This window comes from Dermacentor andersoni, chromosome 3, assembly GCF_023375885.2.
Source record: "Dermacentor andersoni chromosome 3, qqDerAnde1_hic_scaffold, whole genome shotgun sequence".
Classification (NCBI taxonomy): domain Eukaryota; kingdom Metazoa; phylum Arthropoda; class Arachnida; order Ixodida; family Ixodidae; genus Dermacentor; species Dermacentor andersoni.
The window spans coordinates 40,052,256-40,078,032 of NC_092816.1; the positions used below are offsets into that span (position 1 = coordinate 40,052,256).

General features: G+C 48.1%; 1 protein-coding gene across 1 annotated transcript in view; it reads left to right on the plus strand.

Moving 5' to 3' along the window:
- Positions 1-22,968: 22,968 nt before the first annotated feature.
- Positions 22,969-25,777, plus strand: part of LOC129380137 (membrane metallo-endopeptidase-like 1) — a 56,707-nt gene continuing 53,898 nt past the window's right edge. The window contains exons 1-2 of the mRNA XM_055078291.2: positions 22,969-22,986; positions 24,379-24,447. Coding sequence (XP_054934266.2) covers positions 22,969-22,986; positions 24,379-24,447 — 87 coding nt within the window. The remainder of the gene's footprint in view (positions 22,987-24,378; positions 24,448-25,777) is intronic.

Genomic DNA, 25,777 nt, shown 5'->3' on the forward strand with positions numbered 1-25,777 from the left:
CCAGCCCCCTTTATTCAGCGAACGCCTCTTATATAGGCTCCGCGCATCACGTGATCCCCGTGCAGACACAGACGCTGTTGGCGCCGCCTCCCTCATGTCCCGTCGCGTGTACATAACAGAACACATAACTGATTCCAACACACTTCCAAAACAACATGATAGCTAATTTGCAAATTAACATAATTGGGGGAAATCCTCCCTTTATCAAAAAGTCAAGCACGCGTATATCAATCCTTCTTGAACAGACATATTTCGGCACATGCTCACTTCTCTCCACACCACACGAAAGATTAAGGAAATTTCGCAGTATCGCACTGTAGGCCAAGCATTTAAAGCAATAGCAAAGTCCATCTTTCCGCTCGAACTCTTAGGACCCGTTGACGCGATGCAGCACGCAAGCAAACTTTTGCTGGGCAACTGCACCCTGGTAGCTACCAGGTGCCTCGCAACCCTCACCACGTTCGCGTCATTAAGATCGCCGCCAGTGGCACTGCAGGCGCCGCTTCTCAACGGAGCACGGGATGACGCCAGCAGGAAGCCATCGACATTATTGTGTACTCAGCGAGCTCTTACGTAACGCTAGCTAGACTTTTGCTAACCATTGCACTTAGGCCAGCGCGTACACATCGGAACTCGGCAACAACGCTAGTGAGCTCATACTACGCATGCGCACAACAGTCCTGCCGGCAGTGGAAGGCGGGACGCTGGCCTGCCTCCACCATCTAGCCGATTGAGCGGAGCGCTGAAGATGCGTCCACTTCGCGTTGTGATTTTTACAGCCAAACAAACCTCGCACTTCTGGAAACCTAACCTCCCGGTGCGAGCGGCGCATGCGCCGTCGATGGCGGGAAAGCGCGGTGACGCTTCCAAACGCAACCGCACGCCAACACACTTCGAGCCTCCATATAACTGCTATTGCAGTCAAAATATGCAGATCAAACGCATTGTGGTAGTTTGGGACGAAGCTTCTTAGCGAGGTCGCAGCAATACCGGTTGACAGGAGCAGTCCTATAGCTGTTAGTTGTCTACGTCGCCGAGGACGAAGGCGATAACGATAATTGTCGAGGGAGCAATGTTTTTTGGAGCTGTACGCAAATGGCACGACACATACGCAAATTCATATTGAGTTCATATTTTTGTATCGAAGTGGCCATTCTGTGTCTATTTTGTGGCAATGACCATCAATGAGCGCATAAAACCTGGGTCACACCCAGTTCTATATGCCTACATTACCGAATTTTTGACACTTCCTGTGGAAAATCCCCAGTGCAACACGTTAATTGCCTATTACAATAAAGTTGTGAGCCTCTCAGTGCCGCGACGACGGCAGCTTGCGATGTGGGGAGCGACGTCACTAGCCTTTGGTATATAACAGAAAGCCTAGCAATTGATTTCATTGTTGTCGCCCCACCGCTATGGGTAGGCAACTCATAATTTAGACTACCGACGAGCAGCGTGAATACGAGCGGGAAAATGAAAAAAAAACGGCATTACGAATGTAGCGTAGCTGCCATTGTGTCGGGGCAGACGCACTATTGGAAGAACATAAGAGACAATAGTCCAAGCCTCAAACCAAGAAAATCACCCCCCCCCCCCATACCCCCCGTTTATTCTCGGCGCGCCGCAATACATCCTGGCGGGCGGTGACGTCACCAGCAAGCTCGGACGCTGCAGCAGTCTTGCAACGCGGGCGTCGCTCAGTGGAACGCCGGAGCACTTTGGCGCGTTCCGGTGCGCGTTCATCGAGCGCTGGTTGCGTACGAGGCAATGCCACATATTCGCTTTTTTTAAGGAGCCCTTCGGCAATATCACTGCACTGGCCCAAGAAAAGAACAGTCACACTGGTCACACAATAGAGCACTTCCGACATTGGACGCGCGACAAGCACACTTTAACCACGCCACAAAAATTTTCACTGCTCGTATCCATATCGTTCCGGTACAATCACTCTTCTTCCCGAGCGTGTCACGTAAGCACTCAGTTGATCCGCAGGCAACGGAACAAGCTGTTTCTTTACCATCATCTGACCCTGCAGTCTGCTCACCTGCCAGCTGGAGCAAATTTCTATCAGTGTTGAACGACCTTACGGCCTGTGGGAACTTCCCGCCTCGTCATCAGCTTTCGGCTGGTAAGGCCAGGTGTGGGTCACAGGATTTCTGAATAAGACCTTTTATCGTCTTAACTATACTCTCGACCTCTCCGTTGGCTTGTGCTGGACGTCATGTCGGAACCCATATCCTTGAGAAAATGAGTAAAATGCTGACGAGATAAACTGGGTTCCATTGTCTGAGAACACCATTTCAGGAATACCATGCCGTGCAAAGATGCTCTTAAGCTGGTTTACTACGTGGTCACTGGTAGTCGCTGCGAGACAAGCAACTTCTGGATATCACGACAGGTAATCAACAATGACCAGATAGTTCACCCCATCAATTTGTCAAAGATGAATACCGACTTTCAGCCAAGAAAGCATCGGGTTTCTGACGAGATCATTCGTTGTGCGACCTGTTCGCGCGACATACAGCACTCTCCAGTTTGTTACTAACTTTGCTAGTTCCGAGCTTAGTCCCGGCCACTGCACAGACTCACGCGCACGCGCTTGGCATTTAGGGATGCCGTGGTGACCATCATGTAGGTGACTCAAGACTTGAGCCCTTTGGCACTGCGGTATGACGAGGCGCACGTCTTTCATCAAGACCCCACTACAAACTGTGATTTTGGCCCTAAACTGCCAATATAGTTACATATAGACTTCAAAGGAGCAATACCGTGGCCATCTGTTTCGACAACAGTGAACCAACGTTTGGCAGACGGTATCTTCTGTCTGACCCTGCTTCGCCTTCTCAAATCCGCTAACTTCAGCCACGGTATCAACGCAACGTCGGGCAAAACGATCGACTTCAGATACAGACATTGCTTGAAACCTCTCTGGCTCGATCGAGGCGGAGACCTTGATAAGGTATCTGCCAAGACAAGCTTCTTGCCGGGCACATACTTTGAACCTGAAGCGCGTTAGCCTCATCCGGAAGAGCTGAATACGCGGAGTAAGCAAATCTAGCTTTGCTGTGCCCAGCAATGTTACAAGCAGTTTGTAGTCAGTCTTGAACTTCGAGTCCTCTGAGATACCCCTCAAAGCTCTCCGCTGCCTGTGTTAGGGCTAGAGCTTCCTTCTCGATCTCTGCTTATCGAGACTCCGTCAGCTATAATGACCTGGAGGCAAACTCCACTGGGCACTGGAAATATCGTACTTGCCTGTCTGCACATGGCGTAAAGCAGAGATCGGACTTGAACTTCCTCGCTGAGCTCGTTCAATCCTGACGCAACCCGACAGTCGTCGAATTCTTGCGACCATGCTGGCCATTCGGACGTTCTTTCGAAGTTGAAGTGCGATGGCGGCTGGATGGTGATCATTCCGGAGGAAGACGGTCTTGGGTCGTCACCAGGCATGGCGGTGTCGTGAGTCTTTGTAGCGAGGTCCACAGCGAAGAAGCACAGCGTGAAGCTACCTTCCTGACATTAGTCGGAAACTTCTGACACCATGTAGCGTTGCGGGCAATGCGTCGGGGCAGACGCACTGTTGGAAGAACACAACAGACGACAGTCCAAGCTGCGAACCAAGAAGCCCCCACCCCCGTTTATCGGCAGCGCACCCCTTTATAAATCCTGGCGGGCAGTGACGTCACCAGCGGGCTCGGACGCCTCCGCAGTCTTGCAACGCGGGCGTCGCTCAATAGAACGCCGGAGCACTTTCATGCGTTCCAGTGCGCGTTCATCGGAGTGCTGGTTGCGTTTGAGGCAACGCCACAACGACCAGCGGCAGTAAATTTTCAAAGTTATCATCACTCCAATCACTCTAAGTTACCATTAGTACGATCACTCTAATGCAATGATCAATTGCGTACCCCTCTTAGCAGTGGTGACAGCTTCGCTGGACATCCACTTTTGTAGGGCCAGGATGGCGCGTCCATTCTTTATATCCACGAACACATCCGGCGTAGAAAGAGTGGGGTACACCAAACCATGAAGACTAGGCGAAGGCAGTGTCCCTTTATTACTGGGCTTAAGCCGATCTTGATACCTAGTTTGCTATAGGTGAGAGCGTGCGGCCATCACTGTTCTCACAACAGAAAATACCTTGCCCGAAAAAAAAAAAGGCATGCCCGAAACGTTTGGCCAAGAAAGTTGCTCACAAGCGGAAAAATAAGATAAGCATTTTTTGGGGAGCTTCACCGAATTTGCGGTATCTTTCTATCTGTGTGTGAATGTGTCCATGCCTATCCTTTCCCGCCAACTTGGGTCATGGGTAGTGGATGGGGAAATAGGCAGAGCATCGGGCTGCGGCCAGTATTCTAAATCAACCGTCGGGCCAACTTGTGTCACCGTGTAGGTAGCACAGGGTGTGTGCCTCTCTTCAGTGAACCTCCTAATGGGCCGCTTACATAAGTCACTGGCTACATGCCACTGTGTGGGCATCGCTCCGCACTGATACATAAATAAAAAATTAACTCATTTAAATTCTTTTCGGTGCCGGGTCGAGTCGAACCGGTGTCATAGATGTTAGGATAATTTTCGCTGAATACCAATTCGGACACGCGGCTAGCGCAGCCCTTGGGGCAGCGCCGCTAAAGGGAGCACCGTGTCCAGAGGAACGCGAGACAGAAGAGCCTAGCTGATTAAGGGCTCCTATGTGGCGCGTTCCATCGGTGGCGATGCTGTTTGTGCCTACATTGCTACAACGCTAATCACATTAAGGTCAACAATTATCGTAAGACTGGGCGCGCCAGAAGTCTTTTTATTGGGATCATTATATTTCACAATCTTTATGGAATAGACACTAGAGAACGTGTCCTCGTTGCTCAACAGCACCTCAACGTTTTCCTCAACGCTTTTGCCGATTTCGTATCCCGACGCACTGGCATAATTGAAAAGCGATCAGACCCGACGTCTGTTCAGTTCAAACGTCTGTTCTTTGTTGGTCGTCAGTGGAAGAAATAGTTCTTTTCTTTGGCGCTTCGCCGGACGCCGGATGCGTTTCTGTGACGCCCTATTACATTTAGCACTTACAAATTAAATATACAACAGCGTTCGGACCCAGTTCAGTGCTTTCCCAATCGCGGCGCCAATTCTGTTCCGATATGTCGCAGCATTCTTTAAGAAATGCGTTCTTCTCCATACAACAGAGGCGTCAGTGGTACTTGGCAGCAATCTATGACATTAAAAACATTAATGTCTTCCCTCGGAGTCACTTAGTTCTCATTAATTGGGACTCGACGCGCCAGACAATGACGAAACCTACGTAAGCCTTCTTCTTTGCGTCAGCCATGCTTTATCCCTAGCACCTTCTGTGCTCTACCATCACCATGACAGAAGGCATAAATGGGCGGCCCGCTGCCTACACACAAGGTGGTGCGAAATTATGAGCATTGGACTTACGTGGCTTCTCCGAGCCGGAACAACGGCCGAATGCGCGTGCCGGCCTCTCCACGAGACGCTCACCTGATCTTCCCTTTACGCTGATGATTACAGTCAAAAATGATGCTGATATCAAATTGGTACTAACCTTTCAATTGGGCGTTATTACGACTGATATCCTCCAATTGTCGAGATCAATGTGTGTTACGAGAACAAGAAGATTCAAAATTTAAAGGAAAGGAAAATAAGTAAAACATAGAAACGCCTGGCACAGAAATGAAACTAATAAGGAATAAATAAGTGTATATGGGAAATAGACGTTAAACGAACTTTCAAATTTTGATGACAAGTTTCCATTCGTTGGTGGGGGGAACGAAATGAAGGGGACCGAAATAATGGGCTATAATTGGTAATAATAAGGGGCATGCAATATACTGGAAGAGGAAGGTCCTTGACCTTCCTCTTCAGCCGTCATGTGATGATGATGGCCTCACATTGTGGCTCGTACCCACACTGTAGGGTTGGCCAAGATATGTGTACGTGAACATTTACTTTATGTTTTGAAGTATTACCTAATCGATGAAAGAAATAATAGTCATAAAAATTAAACAGACGTTAAAGGTCTTATTCCTTTAGTAGATTGTATTAACCACAAACGGCATTAAATGCATCCATGTGGCTAAGATTCTAGTACTGACGCACCGAAGTGGTGCGGAAAACTTTATTGTTGTCCTGCAGGACGCGCTTAGCGCGCAGAGGGTGCGTCCTACGTAGGGACCAACAGGGGGTACCTGGTGGCTGCTTCGCGGACTGGCTGGACAGCCCATTGCTGGTCGGCGACTAGTATGTTTCTGAGGGACTTCTCCCACTTGTCCGCTGCAGCCGGGAAGAGCCTTTCTACACTCTGAGACAACGTGCGCGAGTGTCGCCGTGTCTCCGCATGAGCGGCACGTGTCGCTGTCGTACGCGCCGGGATAGAAAACGCGTAATTTTGCGTGGTTTGGGTAAATGTGCGTCTGGAGCAAGCATAGTGTTAGCGCCTGTGCCCTGTTAAGTTTTGGGTGTGGTGACGGAAAGATGCGGAGCCCCAGGTAGAAGTGTTCTGCAATTTCGCTGTACGTGGTGAGCGCGTCCCGCTTGTCCTCTAGCTCGACGATATGGGGTTGTTCGGGCACAGCGCGCTCGGTAAGCGCGCTCGCTGCGTCCTGGGTGATCTCGTTCAGGTTGGGCGGAGCGCCCTGTTCCCGACCGAGATTGACGGGGAACTGGATGACAGTGTGATGCTTGAAGGTGCTCGAATCCAAGCTACAGAGGATGCGTAACGCCTGGTCGGAGACGACGCCACGTCTGAAAGCTTTGATGGCCGGTCTGTAGTCGCTGTAGATCACTTCCCGTTTGCCGTCGAGCTCGCCAGGGTTATGGCTATACTTGTTCCGAAACCTCGGGGTCTCCGGTGAGGATCGTGGTGGAGTTGAGGGTCGGCTACGTGGATGAGATCGCGACCGCGGCGAAGGCTCGGTTATCGCGGTAGGCGGCGGCGTCCACGAACGTGACGTCGTCTGCTTTCATGTCTATGTGCTGGAGAAGGGCGATCGCCCGGGAAAGGCGCCTGCCTTTATTGTGGTCACCATGTACGTTTCGCAGAATAGGAGCAATCGTGATGAAGTCTCGAATCTCGCGGGAAACCGGCGTCAACATCGGTGGATCCTTGGTCGTCGAGGTTCTAGAAGCAGCCGAGCTCGCGCAGAATGTGGCGGCCCGCTTTGGTGGTCGTGAGTCGGATCACCTGCGTTCGCTCCTGACCCTCGGCGATCTCTTCTAGCGTGTTGTGCACAACAAGGTCGAGGAGTCTCTGCGTGGAAGTCGCGATAGGAAGGCCGAGGGCCTATTTCGCTACCTTTCGAATGATGGCGTTGAGTTTATTGCGCTCAGCACGTGGCCAATAGGACAGCGACGTCGGTGAACTAGCAGACAACAAACGCATGTACGAGACGTAGGAGACTGTCTTCTTTGAGGCCGTGGGGACAGTTAGCCACTCTGCGTACTAGTCGTATGGCGTTCTCTGTCTTGGTCATGAGTTTCTGCGCCGTTTGGATGTTGGTTCCGCGGGACTCGATGATCATGCCCAGGACCCTGATGGAGTCTGCTTTGGGAGTGGTACGGCCGTCCCTGGAGTGGAGGGTGATGCTGCGTTTGGTCGGAAGTTTTCACCCTCTGGACTTGGCCCCCCGGCGCTTGGGCAAGTACAGGGATAGTTCCGACTTGGTGGGGGAGGAGCACTGTCGACCAGTGTGTTCAAGGTAGGACTCGTTGGTTTCGACGGCCTCCTACAGGGCGGATTCTATGAAGCCATCCCACCCTGCGGAGCACCTGATGGTTATGTCGTCCACGTAAATGGTGTGGTTTAGCCAGTCGATCTTCGAGAGGCATTCGGATAGCCCGATCATTACGAGATCGAAAAGAGTCGGCGAGAGGACTGATCCCTGGGGGGTGCCTCACTGTCCGAGCTCGACTGCTTCGGACACAGTCTCCTCCGCGTAAGACAGCCTTGAGCCGTGAAAGAAAGGAGCGGACAAAGCTTAGAACCGACGCCCGAGCCCGAGGTCTGTGATCGCCTTCAGGGCAAACGAGTGTGCTATGTTATCACATGCCGTTTCCAAATCGAGGCCGAGTATGGCACGGGTGTTCCGAGTGTTTCCTCCGTCAAGAATCTGATGATTTAGAAGTAACATGGCGACCTGTGCAGATGACCCGGGTCGGAAGCAGATCATGTGGTGCGGGAGGCATTCGTGGTCCTAGAGGTATCGACCGATCCTCTTGAGGACGACGTGTTCGGCCGCCTTACCTACGCACGACGTGAGCGAGACGGGGCGGAGGTGATCTAGGCTAGGCGCCTTGCCCGGTTTAGGAATGAAGACCACGTGGGTGAGTTTCCAGGCGTCGGGTAGCTCGCCCTTCTTCCGCACTTCGTTGATGGTGTCGGTGAGGTGAATCACACAGGGGTGATCCAGGATGTGCCGGAGCTTGTCGGTGATGCCATCGGGACCGGGATAGGAGCTGCCGTTGAGTTCGTGGAGAGCCCGGCGTACCTCTTCGGCGGAATAGTCGGTGTCGAGGAGGGCACTGTTGGAACAGGTGTATTCGGGATGACAAGTCAACTGACCCGTGGGAAGATCGACAAATTTCTCTATGAGGCTCTTGGTGAGGTCTTCCGGTGGTGCGGTCCGCTTGGCTTGATGGAATATCTTCACAAGCGAATAGCGCTGGTTAGTGCGGCTGTTAGTGTCGTCGAGCAGGTGCTCAAGGAGGTGCTTAAATATGTTAAAATGAACCCTAGTTTGGCAAGCGGAATTTTTTAGAAGTATTTTTCTGAAATATTTATACCAGTGACACGAAAAAAGATAGTGATCTAGTGATTCTGTTTCTTGGCAGCATAGGCACAGCGGCGATATCGTAAGACCAGTCCTATGTAAACATACGTTTACGGAGGGGGGTGCATGGGGCGGTACGCAGTAGCGTAGCCTGGTGATCGCAAATTTCTGGTTGTCTTGATGGACACCACTAAATTTTCTACGGAAATTATATGTCAATGACATCTCTACTAACTTAACATTTTCGATATATAATCGCTGTTATGTGCGCCATAACTCGCAGAGCCAATATTTTCGGTCCATTCAGGGATGCTCTCGCAAATGGATCTACCTTATCCTTGAAATGTAATCCGCAGTGACCAGGTGCCCATAATAGTTTTACAAAATTCAACTGTCGAAGAACTAATAGTAAAAACGCCTTTAGAGCTGGTGAATCGGATGAAAATGTAAGCGAAGTGCACACAAGTACAGAAAAGGAATTCGTGATAATGATCGCACTGATCGCACTCATGAGAAAAAAGGTTACCACGTGATTTTACTCCTTTTCAATCCTTCTCCACCATGTTGCTCATAATTTCTTTCTCCTTCGCAAAATAAGAAAATTCAATTAATTTTTCATCTGTTGGTTATCAAATTTGCCACTTCCAGAAGATTCGACATGCGCATAAGACTTTTTGCAATGCCAGTGAATCGCGAAAACCTTTCTTTGGAAAATGTTTTTATTTTTCAATTTCTAGGAAGCCATTTCTACAGGATATCCTTCGAAAGCTTAACTTGAACTTCACCTTTACAACACTCGTTTCATATGGAGATATGGATCTCTGCTCCAACTAAAGGATTGTTTGCAAAAAAGAACTTTTTTTGACGAAGACAAGATTTTTTTCTAAACCAACGTACTTTAAAATTTTCCAGCAATATTTTCTGATCACTATTTACTCTTACACATGTTTACAACATAGGATGTTGTAAACATCCTATGATGTGCTCGGAACGACTCCGAAGAAAAACTTGATTTAGAACTTGAATCCTATACGATACTTGATGGTTCTCCACAAGAAATACGCGCCATTTGATATGTTTTTTCGGTTAGGACAACATAGCTAATGGAAGAAAGGCATGTGTGACTGAAACTCTAAGCCCATTGTTTCGTCGAAATTTCAGTATATTCAAACGATTGGTCGTGTCAAAAATGTGTAACCCTACAGAGTCTCAACAGGATTGCTACCACTTCATTAGAGGTTAGCTGTCATTGTCACGTTAATCGCGTTACAATTCTTAAGATGCTTCCCGCAAGTTCCGGGGGCCAAGCATCTACGTAGGCTTCTATGTATGCTTCTATCTATGTGTGTTTGTATCTACCCATTTCCTCGCCTACCTGGCTGAATGGGAAGCGCGTGGTCGAATGGGTAGCGAGTCGGGCTGCTATGATGAGGGAACCGGTTTCGAAACCAACCGTTTGAACAACTTGGGTGAGTAAGTGCATATCGTATCTCCAAGCTAACGTTGCCCGAGATGTTCAAAAAATATTTAGCGCACGCGTTGGAAGATAACATCATAAGACCTATGGTGTTCAGTCGATAGAGTTTTGACAACTGAATACTGCCGATCTTAAAATCGTATCTTGCACAATGTTTCTTTAATATTTTTTTTTGTTGTTGAACTGTTTGATTAAAGATAGCTGTTACACCCTATATATGTGCCGCTCTTCAAAGAACCAGTTTCTTGCCGACATTAGTTACAGCAGATGCAGGACCAGATAGGTATCACTGTTCGAAGAAAATTCTTGAGGCTGAGTTGGAGCACATAGTCCATGCCTATCGGCCTCTGGCGGTGCTGCATGAACAATTTTGATGCCAACTTGGATGACGGGGTATGTTCCAGTGGGAGTTTGCCGCTAATCAATGAACGTCTATTACGCTATCTTGATAACTAGGTATGTGTCACTGCGAAAGTGTCATTCTACTTTGACGAAAAAAATCCTCTAAGTTCCAGAAAATGAAACTTGAAACAAGAGCCACCGGTGCATGGGCCTTGGCCAATACAATCGCGAATACAATATTTACAATACAATAAATACCAATACAATATTTAGCGAATAAGAATCTAATATTTCTCAGTGTAGAGATCATCTGTAGTGGGATAAGGAAATAAACTTTACCAGAAGATCCTTGTCTCAATCAGAAGCCAAGAAAATTCCAACAGAACCTGACTGACAATGGCTGTCGAGGTTGATGTGATTAGCATTGGAGAAATACAGTGACACAACATACCGCTTGGTAAACCTTCTTTAACACGAAAGTATCTCGTGCCGGGGTCGACAATCAACTTCCTGTAACTGCACCAGAACACTAACGAGCGCCGACAGTGAGCGTTTCGGTAGTCTCAGCGCAGCAGAGGCTCCAACGCATGTTGTAGCCTGCTGGTGTAGGCGGTGGAGCATTTAAGCTTCAGCACTTCAGCACTTCAGTGACGACGCAGCTTGCGTACATAGTCTGTCTTCCGCGTCCGATTAGCCTGTGACACCTTGTCGGCTACTGAGTGCAGCTTGAACATGCATCATCAGTGCTGACACGCCACCTACGGCTGCGCTTGCGATGGCGCCAACTTAGAACTAACTTCGGCGCTAAGCGGCGCAGAAAGGCAACGTCGTCGACGGGCGAATCTCGCTTTGGTCTGGCCAACACCTCCTATAGCGTTGGTCTGGCGAGAGACACGCCAGCGTGAAGCAGAACGGCTTCGCGCGTTCGCGGCGTACGCTGCGAACTCTGCCACTCGCACTCCTGAAGCTGAGCGCGTCCCAACTAAACTGGCTGCCCAAGACACCGCGAAAATGGAACAAAGTGCTCGTGCCTCCGCCGAAGCGACTCGGCAGCAAGACGCCGTTCCCGAACAGGACGCCCCGCTCCAAGCAAACCTGCAACATCGTCGCCGACCCGCAAATCGTGCGCCTTTCCCTGCAGCTCTCCGTGAATTCGCGAAGCGGTTTACCAAGAACCCGTTCAGTTTCGCTTCTACGGTTTGCGAACGCCTGTGGTTTGTGGCGGATATGCGCAGTGCTCCAGCGCGTGCAACTCAGTTTGTCCGGGGGATGTTTCCCGGTAGCGAGTCGCTCGACAACTTTCGCTTGTGTGGCAATTGTCGTGGATGCCTGTGCAGGGGTAGGGTGCCGCTGATCGCTACTTACAGCTTAATTCGTCAAGTATACAATTAATATGTAACAGCTTCTGTGAAGTATACAATTAATATGTAACAGCTTTTGTGAAGACATGTTTCACTTTCGTGTTCTATGATTCCTATAAAAATGAGATCAGCCATGTTTTTTAAAAGCCTGTAATGATTTCTGTTGCTTCGGCTATGTGTGGCATACACTGACTCAGGAATCGACCGAGTTTAATTTGACACTCGCATGCACGAATGGGCCATGGCCATAACGGTACGATGGTTACTGCACGACAACGACTCAGCTACACCAACGGTATGACGGTATGATGGTTTTATGACATAATGCCGATGGTATGACGATAGTATGGTGGGACGACAACTGACTGTGTGATGACAATGGTATGACGAGAATCGGATGACGAAGCTGGATTGACGATGATGGAACGGCCACACCGCGACGGTATGACAACGAATACATGACAGTGACTGCGACGACAACTCAATACCAACGATAGCGTGATAACGGTGCCATAACTATTGATTAATAGCATAATCACGATCGAATGGCAAAGAAATTGTTTCTATGGGATTAAGGAGGCAGTATGATAATACGATGACGCGTCTGAAAAGATGGGAATAGTACGGAAATAGCGCGACCATGCAGGACAGTAAATGACGATAATGGTGTGACGAAGGCGTGGTGCTAGTCAGACGACGGACCTGCAAAGATGACAATGCAACGGCTACGACGGTAACTCTGGGGGATGTCAATGGAGTCCAAGTATCAAATTCGGGAAATTTCATTGGTTAATACGAAGAACAGAAGCAAAAGACAGGGCGGGCAAATGATGACAAAATTCCTGAAGCTGATTGGTGACAAAATTTCCGAATTCCTCAAGAAAGGTGCAGCCATAAATTGACTGCGAAATTTAAAAATGCAAGCCTGACTCCATTAATACACACACTTATGTTTCTTGATGATTAGTGTTTTGTCATATTTTCGTTTAGAAATCCGCTTGGTTAGTGCCGCTCCCCGCTGTATTGCTTGTCCGGTGTGAATACTCTGGGCAAGGCAAGAAGACGCTAGCTGACCTTGGGTCGGCATCATTTGATAACTCTTGGCTTTAAGAGGGCAGAGATAAGTCGTACAAATATTAATATAGTCATTATTTTCACTACAATCTTTTCCAAGCCTTTTTTTTTAAAGGATGCGTTACTTTAGGTTTCACTTGTCAAAAGGCTCATATTGTTATTGGTTGTTCGCTTTCAAGCAACTTCTATTTCCACCACTGCGGCATCCCGAACGCGCAACCCAATGCTGTTTTTGTCCCAGTTGTAAAACTCGGAAGTTGATGTTCTTCCGAACCCAAGAGAAACCAACGAAACACGGCTTGAAGCTACGAAGTCTTGAGACTCTAATTCTAAAAGTGTTATGACTCGTTCCGAATCGTTAGACCGTGTAGCAGGGACAATTGTTCACGATCAAGAAATATGATCCGGATCGCTACCGATCGCCATCCAGGTATACGTGCGACAACAATATAAGATGCGAACACGACACCGATGAGAGCCCCTTTCCAAACTAGGAATGCGCTTTGCAACGCGCTCGCGTGTTGTAGCTCAAACTGAGCGCGATAGTACGTGCGGTGGACACGCGAAATCTAGCTTCTAGTGCCCTTTAGTAGTAGCGCCAAGAGTTCGTGCAAAATAAATGTGTGCTGTTTTTCTGTATATACTCTCCGCTTAGGCCAATTAACCTGAAGTGGTTCAAACAGCTTGGAACCATTATTTTCTCCATTTGGAGTTGAACGAAACCTAAACCATTCCCGGCAAACACTGAAAGAATATGAGACCTTCTCTAACAATGTGTATCGTTCTACAGCTGTTGCTGTGCGTGACACACCACGATGTTTGCTTCAAGTACCGTCCTAGTTAGTTATAACCGGTTTGCGATTGTACCGTGCTCACCAGTCACATGAGCAACCTATTAGATAGATGGGCCAGTGCTGGGAGGCGAGGGGGTCTTTACCGGTGGTTGAAGTTGTCCAGGTTGGTCGTCACGTTGCGACATGGCGCGCCACTACGATGCGGTTAGTTGTGGTCAAGTTAAGTACAAAAGGTATTCGCAGGCCTTTTATGTAGCCGCGGAGTAGCTGTAGAGGCTAGAGCGTATATATTGTACTCCTCAACGTTTCACGGTGTTGGCTTCGCACCCAGTTACATGCAGAGTGCTTAACAATTGGCATCAGGACTGGTTCCCAACGTTCTGCACCTACTGCGTGCTTTACTCTTAGCGCGTATTAGGGATGTAAAGATTCCTTAGATTTACTTTCTTACAAACATCCTGCTGGTTCAAGATTAGCGATCTGTCGGCAACAAGTGCGAGCCGTACTTTGCCACTCATGTTTAAATGGCACAACGCTGCTTCTTTATTGACAATTTACGGAGGCTCACTCGGGAAGAGGAGAGTTTCTGCACGCCTTCCTAATAGTAATAGAATAGGTTCGCTGCTTGATTCAGTAGGCCGTTGCAACGCACATGTCGAAATCTATGTGATGTTTTCGCAAAGAGGTGATGAAGTGCTCTAAATTTCACCATTTCATTTCAGCGTCACTGGCGTAAAGGAAACTGGTGCGCCCATGTGCTCTCACATACCTGTGCTAGGCAATGGACGAGAAGAAAGGGGGTTAGCCGAGCGGCCCAATTTTTGTTACACATATCATAATAAGCCAACAAAGACACCAAGGACAACGCAAAGTAAATTTCTTGTACTTACTTATTGAAATAAAGAAATTATAAGTTGATGGCAAGTTGCGGCAAGCCATCCCATCCGTGAACGGCACTGAAGAAGGCTGCCTGCACGAAACCGCGAAGAAGCCAGCACTCTATCTAACGCGGCAGCCAATGTAGCCAACACGAAAACCCCTCCCCAAAGTTGCCTGGCAAGTATTGCCCACGAGGGGCTATAAATTAGTAAGATTGCGGCTAGGCTGCCATTCTCCAAGCCGTTTACGCCGCAGTAGGCGCCAAAGAAGTTCTGGAGAAAGAGCAGATCACAGAGCACGGCTTCAACAGTACTGTCATCACCAGCACGCCGTGCTTAGCTAGAGTACGAGCCTACAATGATGTCAGGAGTCTCAGATTTTATGGGCAGGATTACCTTATACTAACCTACGTACCAGCGCAGGTACCTCAAAGCGTGGGGCATTTTACCACGCGTGGTCAGGCGAAGCGTGGGCCCAGATATACGGGGAGAGATGTTAGAACGCAATCTGGAGCTGTAATTGGCCAGAGCCAGGACGAGGGGAATAGATAAGCGGAGAGAATAAAAATTATAAAGAGTGAGTTATTCACAGAGTCACTAGCATGCCCGGTGTGACAAGCGCTCGTGCAGTTCCGTAGCCTTCAAGAGGTGCAGAAGGGATCTTGTGGCCTTTTCGCATGCAAGAAGCAAGCAAGAACCTAGGCCATGGTCCCAGATTCTTTTTGTCCGAGAACACTCTATTATACAATAGTATATGGAATGTATAAGGATTCATAAATGCGACGCCGAACCGCACGCGACATAGCAAAGTTCTTTCGCGTCGGGATTGCACGTGGCAGGCGAAGTCACAAGGTAGGGTCGAGAGAGTGTAAGCGTGAGTTGGTGAAACCCGTTGAATTCCATCGTAGTAGTGTGATTTGCCGAGCCAGTGATTGAAGTTTCCGCGCAGCATCCGTTCTTGAGAGTGTCATAGGTACCCGCTGATGGCGAGCGTCTTCATCGGCGCTGTCGTTGCCGATAATTCCGCCGTGGCTCGGAAACCATTGAAATACAATGATGACCTTTCGTTTCTCGAGCACGTGGTGATGAGCGTTTCTTATTTCGTACACTGGCTGCTCGCGTAATCCTGTAGGTATTGAAAATTACAGAGTGTGTATCGATGCCTTGGAATCAGAAAAAATTGCCCAACGATTGGACCGCTGCTGTCAACGTCGTATTGTGAGAGTATTTGAATTGCAAAGAGACGGCGTCTGAAGGAAAAGCCACTTCTCCGGTTGAGCTGTTGGAATTGGAGCAACCGTCCGTATAAATGTTGCGATTCAGCATAACATAGCGGCTGAGCAGGTGGATGTGGAACTTCGGAACCTCCAATATACGTGCGCAGGGGCACGAAACAACTCCATGTGCTTATCCTAGTTCGCAAATAGTCGAGAATTCGGGAATTAATATCTCGAAGCTAGTGTCATCCTGAGACTTCGTTCCAAGTGGATCCGCCTTGCCAGCCCCACGGCTATAATTTGTAAACTGCAACATGGGCCATAGGGTAATATGTTCAAAACATAATTTGTGAATTTTTGTTAATTAGTCGATTCTGAATTTCAATTTTGTTTTGCAAGTAATGTTTGCCTCTTTGAGTACCAGCTCATGATTTAGAATTGTCATAATTCACTGAACAGCACGAAAAGGCAGGACAAAGGTAGAAAGAGGGACATAGATAGATAGAGAGCGTAAAAGGGTTTTTGTCAACACCGTGGCAAGGTAACAAAAAGCGTCTATAGCTGTACGGTAAATCTTTGCATCCAGCAAAACGGAGCTGGTGGAGAAGATCATTACCGTGCGACCGCCCGATACGGAAGCATGGCGTGGTTAAAAACTCTACTGCTCAAACCTTATGCTCCACGGAAAGCGTGCGGTGCCCGTTTTCTTCGTGCTCACCTCCGCACCCAGTCACGCCGCCAATAAGTTCAGGGGGCCGAATTCACGACGCTTTTTGTTCGCGTAAGTGATGCCTGCCATAGGCCAGCACCGGGACTGCTTGACATCTTCTCTTACGAACAATTATAGAGTAAGGCATTTTTGTAAATAGGAGCCCTGTTCACGACACTCTTGAAGCTCCAAGATTTGACAAATTTCAAGAATTTCACGAATTGACGAAATGCAATATGGCACGCGTATATGTTTTCCAGCGTTACCACAGCTAACGAAATCGACTGGTATCAGTGGCGGATTGTAGGCGTGACGGGTAGCCCCACGTGCTCACATTGCAAACGCTTCCATCCTTTCTTTCTTTCTTTTCATCCCTTAACTCCCTTCCTCGTGCGCAGAATAGCAAATCGCACGCGCGTCTGGTTGACCTCCCGATACCGTTCCTGTGTGGCTTGCTCCCTCCACTATGGCAAATCTGGTGCTACTACCTCTAAGGGATTTGCAAATATGGCGGTTCAGCCAGAATGCATGGGAATGATGGTTAGTACGTGTGTTTGCCGAAACTCTCTTTCTCCGTTTGGCTTCCACTTGCAATCACTTACAATAATATATTGCTTCTAACAGCAACGATGCTCATTGATTGTGCATGCGCACAAAGTCTTGTTGCTTTTGCACCTTTAGGAGCATACGGTTTCTTGGAGATTTATAACGACAATAGTAACTAACGCTGCAATAGTGTCCGGAAGTACAAGAACGAAGATTAGGCAAATACGGGCACTATCTTTCGATCACGTGGCCGCTGAAGGATGACAGCGCCAGTGTTCCCTCTAGTGATTTTTGTAGGAAGGTCAGTGGCTGCATCATAGCCTCATGTGTTCGTTTTTTTCTTTTCAATGCTAATTCAGTGACGCCGAAAGCGGGGGTCATTAGGAGAGTGCCACTTTCCCACTAATTGGTCGCCGTTTGTGGGGCATGCCTAGAACCAAGGCGACCACCCTTCATCGTACGTTATGCGGAAGCGGACACAGAGCGGCAAAATGCAGGGGGCAATGGTTTTATCTATCCGTTATATGCAGGCCCGCCGATGCACCATCCAATGGCCCATCGTGGGGGCAGGTGCCCCGCGCGGTGCGCGAGTGAGGAGAAGAAGAAGAAGCGGTCATCAAGAAGGCGCAGGCTCATGCTGCTGTCCGGCTGAACCACCTATAAAACGTAAGTCGGACGCCCCGTCGCCGCCGCAGCCGCGTCTGTTTTCGTATATTCCGCGTGCGTATTCGATTCGACGGGTACTCCGCCGTGCAATATAGGCGGCGTCTGGTGGTACGCCGCTCCCGGTGGGGCAAGCATCCCGGTTCGTGCAATACGTCCTCGTGGAACTTGATTGTTGATAGCGCGCTCCAAAGACATTTGTGGTCAAGATTATCGTCAACCGAATCTATACACTATCGATTAGGCGTGTATCGCTCTTAATTTTTCTTCAGTGCGCTGGCTGGTCGCTTTGTATGAGGTTAGTTTTCTATGTGGTAAACCTGTCGTGTGGAAGCCCGCGAACTAGAGGAACGACAGGGACGAATTTTTCCTCCCCCGCGATGTTTTCTATCTGAGAAACCCACGTGTGTTTTCTTTGTAGCCTCGTGCTACTATTCGGGTGGATGTCAGTTTTCCCTTTCAGTTTTCTGTGGATGTACCGGTTGCCTTCTTCTAACGACTAGCATGAAAGCAAAAAAACAAGAATATGTCACTTTGGCTAGCACGAGCCAGCCTGTGCGCCCAGAGTGAACGCGAAAACAACTTAACTCAAAGATCCTCAATATACAGCTGAGCGACTGTGTAGTCCGATGCCATCACGACATCCTATAGTTCGATGATCATCTTCATCGATGATCATCAGCTTTCATCGCACGCTGCGCTCCGCGTTCGCTCTTGCCTTTCGCCGTGCTCGTTCACTCGGTTACGCCGTAGGACAACGCCGACGTCGCCGCAGGAATGGCCGCAGCGGCAATCTAAAAAATTGCGGTTACTTCCCCAAAAAAAGCTAAACGCTTTTTAAAAGATTGCGCACACACAACTCCAATTGACGTCTACTTGTATGCAATGTGAAGCATGCTTGATGTGACAGAGAATGTAATTGTTACAAATAATACAAGTATTCCACAACAAGCGGTAAAGCTTTTGCAACGTGTGTTTTCTATGGATGTGTGTGTCTATGTGATGTGCACATGTAAAGGCACGTACACATTGGTATTAGGTGCGTGCGTCTGTACAAACGCGCACACCTACACAAACCTACAACACACCTACACACTACAGACGCGTAGGGCGGAAAAATAGGCGTCTATTTTTTTTTTCTTTTTTTTTTTACAGAGGGTTTCATAAATCGCCAGATTCAACATAATCAAAAATTTATTACCCACTTTCTTGTAATTTCTGCAATACAATTGTATAAGTTCAACTCAATTACATACATGTGCAAGCAACGAAATGAAATAGAAGCATCCCGAAACTTGGACAACAATTTAAACGTACTAATGTTTTTTCTTTTTTTTTTTTATAATATGAGGTTTTAAGGTAAAATCCGAACGCGACCGCACTCAAGCGGTGAAATGCACGGTGACATGTTTAGATTATTTTTTTACAACATAAATAATTATGTATGCTTAAATAAATATTCGAGTTTCAACCAATCGACAGAAGCGTTTCGTCTGCACGGTTTAATGCTTTATTTATAATTATGAGGTTGGCGCGTATATATTACAAAATTTTGAAGCCAGTGGCACGTTTCGAGCGTCTTGCGAAAGAAGCCAAATATCGGCTAGATTGGCTGTACAGACAACTTGGTTGAACTCCTCGGTGAGCTCGTCAAGAATGCCTCACAATAAAGGTTTGCAACACTGCGTGCGAGAAGAGTACCTACCGAGCGGTAGATAACGTGGGAAACGGTAAAGCACGACGAGTTAGACTTGTGTCAATAGGAATACAGGCAGATTACGCTTAATGTAGTCGTGGTGGGCCTATTGTTCTAAAATTTAAAATTACAGAGTTGCGAATGCAGAACCATTGTGTCGAAATCGGCGAATGAAAGTACTTCCTTTTTTTGTCTGACGATGCTTGTAAATCGTTGAAAGCTTTCATTTCTACTTGTGCTACGTACGATAACTCCTGTAATCGGGTACGTTCGCAATTTGCATTGAAAGTTGTGTAGTTGTCGTTCGAAATTTTCGGCAAGAATATGGACCTGCACGAAAGTGCATGCCTTGCATAGTGCATAAAAAAAAATTCACAGGGCATTACGATGCTCCTTAATGAGATCACCTCTATACGTGTTTTCATTTCGCGAAATATTGAAGCATCGCAACGATCACCGCAGAGCCGCGACGTGCAGCGCTATATAGGCACAATTTTTCCCTATTTGACATTCGTAAAACTAACGCAATAAAAAAGGAGCGTAGACACTTTTCTAACGCGATTCTTTCTTTGCCCTTTCCTTAGAGTTTGGCCGTTCATAGGTTTTCCGTAGCGTAAACTTGGCTGACGTTGATATCAGTGCACAATGTGGGCCTTCGCAACAATTTTAATGTGAGTTGTACAGAGACCTGTTTTGTTCTTTTTTTGTTTCTTTTTTTAAATCATGAGCTGTGCAGTCGGAGACCTGTTTGGGCTGTTTCGGATACTGAGCTATTAAAGTCGTTCATGTGCAGCGTTCGGACCTATTTTCTTTGCCTGTTTCTCCGGTTTGGGCGTCACCGACTATACACTTCTGCCAGCGGGGAACATCTCCCGCAGCTTGCTCGCGACGGGGTGGCCTAAGGAGGGGGCCGCTTGCTTCGCGGGGGAGAGGGGGGGAATCGGCGTCGTAGGGTTGGTATAAAGCCTGCCTGGTCGCGCATTTGCACGAACAACTCTAAGTTAGCATGGAAGAAGCTTGTTAGCGTTCAGGACTTTGTGGAGGCAGCACTTGTGGTGGGCGGCGCTGGCTTGTACATGTCAGAAATGTTATTCGTACAGTTCAACGCGAGTGCACAGGGTAAACTTCACCATCTCGTTTGGGAAGTGCGGTTGTTTATTTCCTTGCAGAGGGTATAGAGACGTGAAACGACAAGCGTTACGCTTCGTAATTCTCAGTAAACACATCCCTAATTGCAATACTAGCGACGCCGCGAGGCTAACAGTTCCTCGGTACTGAGAGTGCGACTGAAGCCGTGGCGTGTATGGATGTGCTCGAGTGGGAAGCAGTGATAATCATTCACTTCGTTCACGGAATGAAGAAGTCAACCTAATTCGTTTTCTTGTATTGCTTACATGGAAGCAGTGTAATCGCATGCGTGACATTGACGTAGCGTCGACAAAACGTAGTATGTGCATTATTAATGTGTAACCTCCCAAGACGTCTCCGCATTTAAGCATTAATACAAGCATCTACGAAACAAAAGAAACGTTCTGTGTCCGCCGATTTCCAGAATGCGTGGGATCTGCTTAATTTTTGTGGAGTCTGTATGTTTTGTCATAGGTGGGAAGTATTCATATTACCGACCGGGCGGGCGGCACGACGACGACGAGCACTACCAGCTTTACGATTATATATACTACCTTCAATAACAGTTGCACTTGACGAAACATCGTGTGACCTCAAACAATTGTTCACTGCAGTGACGGCCTTGTATGAGTATTAGACCTCATAGTAGGAGGTAGTTCAATTTCACAGTCTGAGTCTCCTCGGACCACCGAGAGACGCCAGTCTCTTGGTGGTGTGATCTTCTTTCCTGTAATTGTCTTATACTTTACTATCACTAATGCTGCTTCGCCTTTCCGGCGAAATTGCAACCTCTCTCTCTCCCTCTTTTACAATGAGTCCGAGTATAAGCGCTGCTGCACATGACTGCTATTGATTTTGATTTCGAGTAAACCCAGCTTGACCTCATTTCGGTTGCTGAGTGAATTATACATATTTATGACCTCTCCATGCAAATGGCGATGTTTCTGTCCCTAAAGTCCCTAATAAATGTTGTAAATTATTAGCTTTTTTTCTTCATGAGTAGTTAGCATTGCTTACTGGAAAGAGAAGCAGCACAGAGACACATATTCCCGTGCATTTCACAATTTCACACACCGTTGAGACCCTGCCGAAGGAGCCATTGAAGTCTGCAGTTTTCATTTTTCTTTTTTTCAGGGTCAACAAAGCACACAATTCAATTTGAAGCGAGGTGAACATAGAGCAACATATTCATTCTCTAGAAGGCATAGGTCATCCGTACCATCAGAAGTATTTGTTAGTTGGCTATCTTCTTCTGTTCAAGAAATATAATAAACTTTGTCCTGTCTATATTTAAATATATTGTATCTGTGGATGTTGTTCACAGTCGAAATTAAAAGAAAAATGTTGAAGTTAGAAAATACGGATTAGGTAGCCGCCACTGGTGCTTAACACGCTTGTCTTCCTGTTGTCAGGATTTGCAGAAATAAGGCGAATATATGAATTAAAAACCTTGCGCGTCCGCGCTAATAATGATACAGTAAGCTCTTAGCCGCAACAAAATTTTGAGTGAATAGATAGAGACTACTCAAAAGAAACCTCAAATGATGTGGGCAACAGAATTCGTAGTGAAAGAGAAGAAAGGAAACCGAGGGCCGATTTTTTATTTGTCATGCCATAAGAAACGAATAAACAAAGACACTAAGGAAAGAGTAAGGCAAATTACATGTACACATTAACTGAATTAACGAAATGAAAAATCAGTGAAAACGTAAGCGGATGAAAAAAAAAATGACCGCAGGTGGGGCACGAGCCCACGTCCTTCGCATTACGGGTGCGGTACTCTTACCAAGCGAGCTACCGCGGCACCGTTTTCCCGTCCACTTTTTGGGACGTTTACGTTTATGTCCTCTGTAGCGTAAACTATCCAAGCCGCGAGTGCCGCGTACTTCTCACAGCTGTCGGTTTTTTTGTCGCTGCCGCAGATGCCCCCGGTGAGGCCGAGCGCCCCGGGGGCCCGGCCTAGCACGAGCAAGGAGAGCAAGCACGGCCAGCGCCGCCTGGTGAGGGGCGCCGCCGGCGGCGGCAGCAGCTCCGCGTCTACGGTCAGCATCGCGCCCTGCCGCCGCGGCAGCACCTCTCCTCCCGCACCAGAGCACGTCCCCCAGAAGATCCCCGACCAGGTATGCGCTGTGCGTGAGGTAACACGCAAAGAAGGCGTCATCCACGAGTCATTCGAGAACCGAAAGATTTCGGACAGATAGGTGGACGCGATATCCAAGCGACGCCACCGCGGACCCCTGTCGCGCTGCCACGTCACGTGCCGGCGACAACATCGTGACTGCCACTGTTGTCTTGAAAAGATGGCCGAAAGGGCAGATGTAAGAGTTATTTTTTCTGCTCCCAACAAGCTCGGCATGCTTTGCAATTTGACGGATCCAAATGCCGTCCCGTCCGATAAATGCACAAAGCGTCACAGCGGAAAATTGGCTTTGGTTTAGCTATGGTTAAACTTAGTCGAGTAGCGATAGCTGCAGACTCACGGCTGCGCTTAGGCTTCGTGCAGCGAGCGCCCAACGGCAGGAGCGGTGGCCGCGCGGCGACTGCGACGAGGCGAGTTGCTGGAGGATCGACAGCCGTGGTGTGACGTCACAGTGCGGTCATGGCGCAAAGTTCAGCGACGGCGAAGAGGCAAAAACCTGGCGTAATGTAGCTATCCCTACAAAAGCTCGTCGAGTGTGTTCACCCGGTGGTTTACAACCTCCCGCTTTCATGTGGCAACCAATATACCGGGCAAACTGGGCGTTGCCTCAATGATCGGCTCCCCTAACACCGGAACAACGTAAAAAACGGTACCCTAGGATTCTCGGCGATTCATTGTCGCGATCATGGCAGCAAACCTATCGAGGACTATTGGACGATTGTGTTTCGTGGCAGGATGCAGCTCATCCCTGAAATAACTGAAGGGCAGATGACTGCAAAATTGGGTTATAAGTGTGTCAGTTGCCCTTCACTGGCCCTCACAGAAAAATAACTAAGTTTCTTGGAGGCGGCATCACATGACCCATAACTATGCGACACGAATGCGCGGTTCGTTTTCATGTAATCGCGTGCGCAGTCTATACTAGTTGCTTCAAGTGCATAAACCGATTCAGTGGTACAATAAGCTGGAAGTTTACGCTTGGTGTGTCTTCTTCTCTCACGTCCGTGTCTTTTCTGTTGCACAATAATACTTGAGATAGTACACGGTAGCACGGATAAGAGAACGTTAAGCGCTCGAAGCCTTCTACTTGAAGTCAAAAAGCGTAGGTGAGCCGTTCATAAGCGCGTAGAGTGGATGACCGGTAGGGCACAATATCATTATGAGGCACGCCGTAGTGGGGGACTCCAGATTAAATTTGACCACCTCGGGCTTTTTAACGTGCACCCAATGCACGATTTCGCTCCCATCGAAATGCGGCCGCCGCGGCCGGGATTTGATGATGCGTCCTCGGGTTTAGCCGCACAACGCCAAATAAACTACTATGCCACCATAGCTGGTATATCATTTTGATGCACAGAAAATTGCCGCGGTAGGCCCGCTGCAGCTCCTCAATTTGAACCGCCCACGCCAAAACTGAGGAGCTGACGTAATATCCACGTGACCTCCCTCTATACCACTTTTACGTCTATTAGAAACATTGTACTATCTACGTATACGATATACAGCTAAATCTTGGCTACTCCAGGCATTCCGCTTGCATGAGTTGCTGTGCGGCTCTGCTTGGATTCAGGATACCGGATACGGTCACTTGAGCCTTCCGTGGCTGGATGGGGAGAAGGTGGTCGCCGCATTGGCAGTTGTAAGCAGAGAACGCGACGTTGGCCGCAGTGACGGGACATAGCATCCTCTCTCTGTGAATCAGGTCGCTGACGTCATATTTCAGAGGTACCGTAGTTCACAACAAGTGGCGCCACTGCCATTTTCCACTTTGGTCATTATGCTGTTTACAAAAGCTCTGTTACCCTTACGAACGAAGAATTTCTCAATACACAAGCGTAAGTTTTCCACCTAGCTCGTCTTAATATTTTTTTAGTGTCCCTTTAATGTTACAAATTGCGTGCCAAGATAACATGGAAAGGCACTCGAGAGCGACAAGTATTTGCTAGTGTCATGGGTTAAAATGAGGATATTTTCAGGCATATGTGATGGAATTTGCTTACGCATGCTAACCTTTATTGGATATCGTTGGGAAAGTCCGTCGTCCTTCTGAAATTGCTACGACTATGAGTTGATTGACAAACACCAATACTCTCCCATGCATTCTAGCCAGCGTTAAATCTGCCTGGTCACTAAATTTTCGCTCAAGAAATGTCAAAGAGTATCAGTGAAGTCAGGGCACGAAAATTGATCAAGGGCAAAGCGAGGTAGTCGATATCCTAACACAGCTTAACAGGAAGAAATGGAGCTCGGCAATTCATGCAATGCGTACGGCACGTAGCAGGTGGTCTGCCAGTGTTAAAGGATGGCTGCCAAGGGAACGCGAAAAACAGTCCAGGACAGCAGAGAACTATATAGAACGTGATTAAAATTTGAAATTTTGCAGGGATAGGATGGAATATATTGACGCAATACTAGGTGTAACGAGAGATCGTTGGGAGAGCCTTCGTCATGCGCTGTAGGCATGAAATATCGTTGATGATAACGATGAGTGAAGCGTGCTTATCACTTCAGCCGAGAGGCAGCCGTTACCATGCATTCTCTTGTAAAGCCCGCTTTATTTTCCTGAGCCGAACGGAGTATCTCGAATGGAAAAACGTTCTAGAATTAGTGGGGCGCTCCTGCAACCTGAATTTAAAGGCCACTTCTGTTTTGCTTCCACTACTGTTAAGCGAGAGGTAAGTACACACGCTGGATTTTCCGTTTTTCACTTCTCTTCCTCTTTGTTCCTCTTTGTTCGTGCGAGGTTGCCTTCGGAATGCTGCATTCGGTCGCGTTGGGTGGTCTGGGAGTCAGAGGCCATGACGGAAGACTCAAATTTGCAAACAAGCCAATACTCGGTTTATCGGGTGACAGCCTAAGAATTTAGTACGAGCTCCGCTCCCAAAAACCGCATTGCCCCTTGTGCTCTCCGTGCCTCCAGCGTGCCAAAAGCATAGCTCCCGGGGGACGCCGGCATTGAAACAAGGCCG